Source organism: Ceratosolen solmsi, unplaced genomic scaffold (assembly GCF_000503995.2).
Source record: "Ceratosolen solmsi marchali unplaced genomic scaffold, CerSol_1.0 scaffold6, whole genome shotgun sequence".
In the NCBI taxonomy this organism is placed as follows: domain Eukaryota; kingdom Metazoa; phylum Arthropoda; class Insecta; order Hymenoptera; family Agaonidae; genus Ceratosolen; species Ceratosolen solmsi.
Genome location: NW_011948414.1, coordinates 8,465,141 through 8,476,280, shown reverse-complemented (window position 1 = coordinate 8,476,280; position 11,140 = coordinate 8,465,141). Strand labels below are relative to the sequence as shown.

General features: G+C 30.1%; 1 protein-coding gene across 1 annotated transcript in view; it reads left to right on the top strand.

The window, feature by feature from the left end:
• Positions 1–8,668, top strand: part of LOC105367961 (LIM/homeobox protein Lhx9) — an 18,497-nt gene extending 9,829 nt beyond the window's left edge. The window contains exons 4-6 of the mRNA XM_011506836.1: positions 713–942; positions 7,479–7,717; positions 8,327–8,668. Coding sequence (XP_011505138.1) covers positions 713–942; positions 7,479–7,717; positions 8,327–8,641 — 784 coding nt within the window. The 3' untranslated portion in view covers positions 8,642–8,668. The remainder of the gene's footprint in view (positions 1–712; positions 943–7,478; positions 7,718–8,326) is intronic.
• Positions 8,669–11,140: the final 2,472 nt, after the last annotated feature.

Here is an 11,140-nt window from a genome sequence, read left to right as displayed (position 1 = left end):
TTTTTTTTTTTTTTTTTTTTTTTTTTTTTTTTTATCAATTACATTCAAATATCATAAAAACGTTCTCCTGTGCATTTATATATCGTATGTTAATACATTACTATTTAACAACTAATTACAGTAATTACGCACGAATAAATATTAAATGAATTTTCATGTAATAAAGTATTCATTCAACTTTACACAATTTTGGTGCAAAATAATTTACTACGAACTTTGTCATTAATAAATGTGTGTCAATAAATCAGTGTTAACGTTAAAAACATAAAAAAAAAAATTGTTTTGCATTATGAAATTCAGAATTTTTTACTGCTAATTTCACGCGAAAAATCATATTTTCCAAAGCTATAATTGTATCGATTGAATGAAAAACAAAAAAAAAAAAAACAAAAAAAAAACAAAAAAACAAAAACAAATTGAAAACAACACGAATATATAACAAGTATATTCGATATATTTGTTATCTATTTGAATTATTGATATTATTTTAGATATTGGAAATTATTAGGAAATACAGCTTCAAGTTTAATTATACGAAAAGATTTGCAAATTGGATGAAATAGAAACGATAATGAAAAGAGAGAGAGAGAGAGAGAGAGAGAGAGAGAGAGAGAAACATTGCAATAATACGGGATTGTAAGACTCCAATGGCACATTATTATTACAACATATTAAGGCAGAAATAACATATTATTATTTCTTATGAAAAAAGGCCACACTACGAATTGTTATGCTGCGCCACGGATTACGGAAGCAGCATTGAAGATCTTGGCTCGCCGGGTGTCTCGCCTTTACCTGGATACTACAGTGCTGCTGAGCAGAGTCCCATCATGTCGAGTGGCGGTGGAGGTGTTCAAAAAGGTCGACCCAGGAAGCGGAAATTATCGGAGGTTGCGGGTTCCGAGTTACCGGTTACTATGAGACTGGCAGCAGGTGCTCTTGGTATGTGCACTCGTCTTTTTCTCTGAAAGTACTAATTGCTCGATAAATGTATACCAATCCATGCTAACGAATCACGTATGGGAAATTTTATATTCTTATGGCTGAGAGTGCAATGTTTATAAAGAAATGTGACGCAATTAGCGCGTCATATGAATTAAATGTTAGATATCGTAGATTGGATTTAATTGCATGAAAAATCATTAATTTTACAGGGATGTAATAGTAATTATGTCTGTCCGATGCAGTCATAATTACAATAATAATTAGTAGAATCGTAATTGGTAAGCATTAATATAGCACTAGTATCGGCAATTAATTATGTGTATAAAACATATTATACAGGTGCTTAATAATAAGCGTATATTAATAATTATTACACTCGAGCATTAAACAAGTGGATTTATTTCAAGATAAATTCTATTCTCGCATTCGAGAATAATTTTGTAAAATAATCATTATTCGATAATTGGCTTGGGACTATTTTTATATAAAGCATCCGTATTAATAATGGCCGGCAAATTAATTTGTAAGAATTAATAATGCAAAGCACGCGAATTCGATAATCAAACTATCATCCTTATTCTGAAATTAAAACCAAAGTCTCATTAACATTTAGCAAAAAAAATGCGCATTTGGTAAATGTATGCATGCATTTTTGTGATGAAAATTCAGGAAAGCCATTGGGCAATGCAAAAAAAATCGTAAAATTCCATTTTTTTTTTGTACAAGTAGAAGAAATTTAATATAGAATCATAAACGTATGCGGAGACGGTCACAGGTAAAAACGCCACCGCCACGTAGGAAAGCCGCTACCTCTTGTCAACTCGACATTTTTCCACGTCGCTCTCCATCCTTCTATCGCCTTTTCCTTTTTTCTCTCGGCCGCATAATAATCGAACGGCCGCCATTTCTACTCCTCTCTCAAGGAAAGGCACCTTACATACATACGCACATAAGCGCGCTTACGGCGGTGAGGTACGAGAAAGGTAAAAGACGGTTGGCCAATCGATCATCGTGTTCGAGAGCAGCGCGTAATGACGAGGAGAGGTAAACGCACACGTCGTAACACATTGCCGTACAGGTGCTCCCTTTCTCGTATCCCCTATACACGGCATTATCTCGCGGCGCAACGAGGAGCGAGAGCGACGATTGCATGTGCTATTTCTTGTGGCTTGAGCCGCGGCGAACCAATGTAAGGCAGTTTTACGTATTGGAATCGGGAAGATATGGCTCGTTTTCGTAAGAGCGAGCGATTTTTGCTCGGCTTTTTCCATTAATGACATTTGGCTCGAGCTGTTTTTCGGCATGTTCGTCGAGCATGCTTTAACGGGAAAATCCTTAATTGACGAATCTGTCGTGAGAATATTAAGTATCTACGAGATGATAAGGAATCACGAATGGAGTAATTTTCCATCCTAGCTTGGATTAGCACATTCTTAACGTAGTTTTAATAAGTAACTGTTGATAGTATCGACAGTAAGAGTAATTCGTTACTCCATGTACTCCATGTAAATTAAAACTTAGCTGATTTTTAACTATTAGTTGGTAATCGGTAATGGTAAGTATTATTTAAATGCACAAATAATACCCAATACAACAACATTGGAATAAGCATCGAACAAAGTTGCTATTTACTATTCGCTAGAAAGTCAATCAGATTTGAAATATTATTAAATATGAATATTTAGAGAATATTAAAATGAATTGTTGGAACACTGTATATTATTCAGAGACATATATTTATAATTTCTATCGAACATAAAGAAAAAAAAAAACTAACTAATCGTTAAGCGAAAAATTGGCTTTAATAATAAATAAGGGAGAAAATTTAAATTAAAAAGCAATAATTGTTATGATATAAATAATAATTTAGAGCTTTATGTCTTTTAGACAATGGGTTACAACAATAATTTTGTATATCACTATAATTTTTTATCCACTCGACAAGTATTATAAAGCTCTATCAATTTCACCCCAAAACTAGAAGTTTACCATACCATTAATTGTAAAAGAAACACATTCCGCTAATATATCGTTACATTAAACTGTAAGTTTAATTTATTATTTTAATGAAGAAATAAATGAAATAAGAAATTTAGCGGTTAAAAAATCTCTCAATAACTTTTCATACCAAGGAGTGAGAAAAATTATTGTGCGATAGTGCAAAGTTGTCCAAAAATTTTTCGCTTTCGCTTATGTGTACGCATGCGCGTATATGACAGTATTCTGGAGCAATCGAGAATACAAGAGAGAGAGAGAGAGAGAGAGAGAGAGAGAGAGAGAGAGAGACGTAAAGGTACAGAGAAAGATGGAGAGACAGAGTGGGATAAAGAGGTTGAGGCAGCGAGAGAAATGAGAGAGAGAGAGAAAGACATGAGAGGAAAGAGCGGCCATCCCGGTCTCGGAGAGCACGCATTGGTCCACGGCGGCATTCTTTTCCGCACGCGAGTCGACCAATCGATGCATCTCGCCGCCGATACCCATCTATCAATGTCCATGCCGCCGCTTTCACGGCCACTTACGCTTCACTTTTCCCCATTCTTCCTTCCTCTCATCCTTTTCGAATCATCGATTGTTTCTTTCTCTTTCTATCTCTATCTCTCTCCCCCATCTCTTATTTTCTTATTTTTCATTTATTTAAAGATTCACAGTGTATATATTATGTCTGCATCCTGGTGTATTTTAATCTTTCAAAATCAAAGATGCATAGACATTTTATTCCACATAATATAATAAGTTTCATTAAAAAAAATAGCTCAAAGTAGCTTTTTTCTCACCTATTATTGCAACTGGTCATTTTGAGTTCGGGCTTTGGATTTGAAAATATTCTAAATTTATAAATATGTTTTTGTTTTATAAAGAATCTTAATATTATTATTAAGATATTTTCAATTCATATTATCATCATCCTTAATATTCTGATCGCGTTGTATTTAATTTTTAAGTTGAAAATTTTTTAAGCTTCCTATTATTTAATGATAGCTACAATGAATCGCAATAAATTCTTAATTATTATTTTTTTTTTAATTATCGTATGTAATTGCAAAGTAACGAATTAAAATTTTAAATCTTTATTTGTATAAAAGTCTAATAAATATCGTCAATGTAAGAAAAAATCTTGACAAATATCGTTACTCGAGCAAATTAATTTCAATCATTGTGCGCTTAGCTTTATTCGAATTTAATATAAAATTCTCATTTCAAGTAAATATTTATTCTTTATTCAAGGATAACAATAATTCAATTTTTAATGTATTTTTGGCTCGAATGTACATATGCATATTTATTGAGGAATACTATTTTCTTAACAATTCTGGAGACATCGATCTATCTGAAAAAGGAAATTTTTACAATGAGGCCATTACAATTGCTGATATTTCTTGTAACTGTATTTTCTATACAGCGCATGAATGTGAAAAAAGTGCGTGCGTAGGTGCATCTATTGCGACCGGGATGAGGGCTCGGGATGGCAGAAATACAGCAGAGATAGAAAAACGCTTTTAGCTGGAAAAGTAAATGATGATTTTGAAATAAATTATGCATTTTTTGCATTATCGTTAAAATAGAAATTCAAAATGTTCGATTATAAGATATTATACAGTTAGTTTTAGATATTATACAGATATTATATTATACAAGATATTATACAAGTATTATAATACTTAATAATGCTATTGATTTTCAAATGGAAAAGATCGCTAACGCCTTCGTTACTACCAATGTTTTTAATATTTGGCAAAACTCAAGATGGCCGCGTTATTGCCTAGAATTACACAATCCAACTGTTTACCGTAAACACTGATATACAAAATATCCAAATGGCAATATTTTCTCGTCCTTACCGAGAATCTTCAATTCTATACGGCAAGCATTAAACAACGACTGTCAATTTTCTTGCGACAGCCAGGAAAAACGCTTCAAAAGCCGCCCCTATAAGAGATTCCCGCAACGCGGCCACTTTATAATCGGTAGCCGCGCTATTTGACGAGGTAAGAAGCAAGAAGAGGGATTTACGAGAGAGCGCGTAAGAACGGACTCTCGCACAATGGTTACTACGTGACGCATTTCCGTCTTGCTGTTTTTGTATATAATTGGCAGAGTTTTTTTGTCTCGCGCTCCGTCCTGAAGGACATTTGTGCGTGCCGCCGTCAAACGACGCGTCGCGTCGTCCTGCATTCTGTTCGATCTTCTTTCTATCTCGTTCTTACATGTCGACTTACCCTAGAGATTCAAAACGATAGGAATGCGCATGCGCGAGGGCCGCTCATGTAAGTAACATGAATTTTCTTCATTGCCACTGGTTGTAGTATTTTCATTCGAACTTTGTTAATTTATTCACCTGTATATATATATATATATATATATATATATATATATCAAATGAATATTAATTCATGACTGAATATTTATCAATGAATTACATTTGTTGATTTCAATATCGAATTCATTAATATTATTATCAAGACATTTATATTGGTTAATAAGTATTTTAATTCATAATTTTAATCGATCAAGCGAATTTTGTACTTTTAAAACTAAAAATAAATAAAATTATTATAGTAATTCTATTGTTTTTCCATTCAAGTAAAATATATTATTTAATCGATTAGAGTAATTGGCAAATAACAATGATTCATGACAACGACAATGAGTCAATGACTAATAACTGTATAAAATATTATTTATTGGGTGCTAAAAGACAATGCAATTAAATATTTTATTAAATATTTATCATACATTTATCCAAGTTAAGTACTTATTTTTAGGAAACATAATTTGGGGCACAATCATTAAATTTAAATGATTATTTATAATTTATATGTACATAATAATGCGTACAATTTTTGCAAGAAAACTATTTCGTTTTATAATTTGAATTTAATTTTATATTTTTGAATGAAACTATACAGGAAATTAAATTTAAATATCTCTCTATCTATTATGGTGTTTCAACATTTTTCCATTATCTTTCTCAATCATAATATTCGTATAAGTCAGTGTTAAAGAAAAACTTGTTACAACTACTACTATAATAAAATTATAGAGAAATTTTAATATGATGAATTTATAAAGATATAATTAAAATGCACCGAGATGCATAGATTTTATGAAAAAGAAAATTTGACGATATTAATATATAGAAAATTTGGATAACAGAATGACTATTTAGAACATCATCGACTTGACATTTTATATAAGAATAAAAGAGTAAGGCAGATGTAGTGACCGGACCGATTAGAAAATGAAAAATAGTTATAAAAAGTAAAAATTTAGAATAATGAAGTTTTATTGCATAAGAAATTTTTCTTTAATTCTTAAATCATAAAATTAAATTTTGAGTTTATTATTTCAAATATTGAGCAATATAACGAATTTTAGCTTTAAACAATTACTTATTTTAAAATGATAATTGTCGTTAATAAACTATGTGGTTGGATATTTTTAATGATTTTAACGTTATTATTTATTTCCTTAAAGTACACATTCAAAGTTATATCAAATTTTCTCTATTTAATAATTTAGCTTTAATGCTAATTCATAAGAATATTTTCTATAATAAATTTCTCGCAAAATATGAATATAAAATATTCACAAATTCGTTTCAGTAATTCTTGAATTTATTCAATTACGAATAATAATTGATTGGGCATAGTAACGCAAATGTCCCAGTAATATAAAATAATTTTTTAAATTATTGTAGCATATTTTTCTACTCTTATCTAATTAGAAATAAAAAAAAAAATATTTTACAAACTCAAAGGCTTATGATAAGTAAATAAGAATAAGTAAATAGAACAGTTTTTAAGTGTACAATGAAATGAGAACAATTAATGGGGTTAGACTGTTTTGGTCCAGTGATTATATTCTTATGAATATTTGCTAGACGCGGACAATTATACCACTTGTATGCTTGAGTGGGCAAATAATAAGTTACATTGAATTTGTCCTCCATTGCTCCAAACAGCCGACACAACTATTATTCCAAAGTGCATGCATGTTTACTTTATTTTTTATTCTAATGAAAGCAATCATTTATAATAAAATATCAGTTGTATTTGAATTGAATAACTCAAAATTACCCATGATTCACTTATTTATACCAACTAATACAATAACTGAGCGATTATTAGAGTTGGAGTATTTTATATTAATCGTGATATATTAATTGTGTATTTTGTGTAAATTTAGTCATTTTGTGTGTGTGTGTGTGTGTGTGTGTGTGTGTGTGTGTGTGTGTGTGTGTGTGTAAAATCAAGGCTTCCCGATTAACTAGTTTTCTGGAAAATTGGAGGAGAAAAAATTATATAATACGACACAATGAGTTGATTAAAAAAAAATTCAATTCTTCTTCGAAATTGAATTTTATGGCAGCTTTTTTAGATTGAAAATATTTTATGACAAAATTAATGAAAGAATAAATAAATAACAATTTCTATAATAATAAATTGTTACGCTGCTAATATGTACTACGAAGAAGTATAATTTTTTTGCACATATAAAAAATCAATATTATTTTATAATTTTTAATGTTGTAGAATTGCTTCATCCTACGGAACTTTCTTCATCAATGGAATCTTTAGCTGCGTATGATGCATCAGTGGGTTCTCCGAGTGGCCCAGTACATCAAAGTCAACGTACCAAACGCATGCGTACTAGTTTCAAACATCATCAACTTCGTACAATGAAGAGTTACTTTGCCATTAATCAGAATCCCGATGCCAAGGATCTTAAACAACTGGCGCAAAAAACTGGATTATCCAAGAGGGTACTACAGGTGTGGATACCATTCATTTACTTATGTGCATTTCCAATTGTTATATATTAATTATAAATATTATAAATGTTATAGATGCTTAGAAAATAACGCTTCAATAAATATTTTGTGATATACTTTCACATATATATATATATATATATATATATATATATATATATATACACACATATTAATATTAAAACATTTCATTTTATTTCTTTTATTTATAACGTTTTTGAACTTCAACATATTGTAGTTTTAGAAATATTAGAATGTTCTAAATAAATAAATGTAAATTTGTTTCTCTTAATTTTTACGGATGTAAATTAATAAAATATTAAAAATATTTTATGTGCCGTATAAAGAAATCATTATCAATAAATATTAATATCGATTGCTTTCCATTAATAATGATTATGCCATACTTGGTTTTCATTGCCAAAGATATAAGTAATATAAGTAAAGAAACAAGAATTCAAACTATTAATAGGCAATTCGAATGTGATTATCGGCAATATCTTTCTTAGCAAACCGCGTGAATGTCTTTGACGTACTTTCAATAGACAAACGTTAATTAAGGTCGTTAAAAAAAAAAAAAAAAAAAAAAAAAAAATTTTTTATCCCTAGGTTTGGTTTCAAAACGCCCGAGCGAAGTGGCGTCGCAACATGATGCGCCAAGAAAGCGGTGGTGGAAGTACTGGTGGTGGCGGCACTGGTGGCGGCGGCGGTGGCGGCATCGGCACTGGGGGCGGTGGCAACATCGGCGGCTGCCCCGGAACACCGGCCTCCTCGAGCACGGGTGGCGGTTCACCCGGCGTCCTCGGCGCGGGCAACGCCAGTCTCCTTGGCGACAGTAACAGCATGCCCTCTACCTCAATGGAGGAGCTTCATGCACTCCATCACTTACACTCTTCGCAAGTCTCGTTCTCCGACCTCTACTGACGCACATTTCGTGTCGACAAAGCCAACGACAACAACCGCGACTTTGTTGGCTGAAACGAGCGCTTGTCCTGGGCACGTATTCTTGTGTATGTCGAGTAGCTTTCATATTGTAGTTTACTTATACAGCCAATACTTTTGACATTTTTCAATATTCTCACTTTTTGATAATTTATTATGAAATTTTATGATAGTAAAACCTATATGCTTCTAAATTTTATATATGATTCGTCCATGTAATTTGAGCATAGTCCGTCGATATATTTCGATCGAAAATTTTACACATTTTCTACCTACTCTTCCTTAAAACATTGGCTATGAATTTTTTTTTTTAATTTCAATTTATTTATCTCTATGCTATGCTTATGAATTTCTCTGCTCCAAAACTAATAGAGGTTTACTAGAGAATTTAAAAAAGACTGATAATTAATGAGGTACGCAATGAATTTTGTCCTATTATTATAAATTCGTGGCAGCTAAAATATTAAATGCCATTAATTACTACCATCACCAGTATTAGTTAACGTTTTTGAATTATTCCAAGAGTTTAATTTTATCGTTATTAGTAAAAATTACTGTCAATATAAGCATAAAAAGATTTAATGAAAAATAAGCGCATTCAACTAATTTAATGATTTCAAAAAATTCAATCAATTATAATAAAAGCACATTTTTCAGAGACTTCCAATCTTTAGGGGGTCGGAGTTCTATCGTATTTTTAGTGATCATTTAAATCAAAAATAATTCTTTCGGTAAACTGAAATCGAATGTACTTAACAATTTATTTCAAATATATATATATATATATATATATATATATATATATATATATAGGATAATTAAAATACTTAATAAAATAATATGCAAGCTCTATTTCGCTAAGTATTTTCATACGTAGAGCTTTAACAATGTATATGCCTCGGTTCTGTAGTGATTGCCATGATGTTTCATGAAATACAGACTTTACGATTAATTGTAAAATCATTACTACAACTTGCTCGGATCATTGAATCGAACAAATTTATGAATATTGTGAAAAATATAAACCGAACTCAAGCTTACATAACGAACCTGCGTTTCTTCAAGGACATTCTCCTCGAGAATTCAAGTGATGATAAATATAGTTCCATGCATATCCGAATTACCAAAGGTTTAGATGATAGTTTCATAAGAATAAATGACGATAATCGTCAAACTGTAGATACTTTTTCTAATTATACTGGGATTTTTAGCAACGTGCCAATTTTACAAGCAAAATGTATGAACGAATTTAAAGTTTGGAAAATTGTAATACTTGTGCTCGATCATATTACTTCTAGTAATTATCCAAGTATGCAACCTGTACATCGAAATAAAAATCAAATGATATATTAATATGCATACATAAGGTGTTTGCCATCTATTAAACATCTATTTCATTTCATTTATCAATGTTGGCTTTCTGTAAATAAGTAGCAATATATTACTAAATTGAAACTGAAGATTAACTCTAATCATCGATATAAATTTGAGTAGACAAGAATGTGTGAATTTCTCACTTGAGAATATGAACGTGAAAATCATTTCAAAAATAATAAATGATACTTAATTGAACATTCGCATAATGTATAACAACATTATTTTATTATTTAATAATATTTAAACCACGTTGTTCTTCCAAAACAAATATGAGATACACTTTTGTAATGATTGTTCGAATTTTCGTATATCTTACTAATAATTTACTAAATTCGAATATAAATATTAATAGATTTGTTCGCTTTACTAAGTTTTGTATTTATTTATAATAAGTATCAATTTGTAAATTGTTATATTTTAATTAAATTATAATTTAAATGTTTATGGATGTATTTTTATTTTCAATAAACGTAAATTTTAGAAAAACATTATGTGCAATATATTTAAATATTCATCATTTAAATATTATTAAAATTATGTGTGTGCGTGCGTGCGTGCGTGTGTGTGCGTGTGTGTGTGTGTGTGTGTGCGCGCGTGTGTGTCTGCGTGTGTGTGTGTGTGTGTGTGTGATTATGTTGACCAATGACTACTATTATATATATGTTTAAATCATATAAACTAAAACCTAATTGAATACATTATGTATTTAATAATATTAATATATAATACGAATTCTTTTTTAATAATCTTAAAAGATAATAATTTTATTTTTTATATAAATTTCAAATTATAACTATTATCGGTAGCTGAAACTATTCATTGTCATCTATACTTTTTAATTATACGTACCTGGAAAATTTATTGTTCCAACTTATTAAGATTTATGTATTATTTTCAGAATTTATTATTACATTTCTTCTTCGCGAATATGAAAAAATCATATATTATTATTATATTGTGAATATTCATTCAATGTCATAATTAACAAAACAGTCAGGAAAGGAAAATATTAAGAAATAAAAAAAATAAATATTTTAAAAGACATTGTAGTAGAAAAAGATAGAGAGAAAGTGCAACTGAGAAATGTAAATGAAGAAAGGAAAT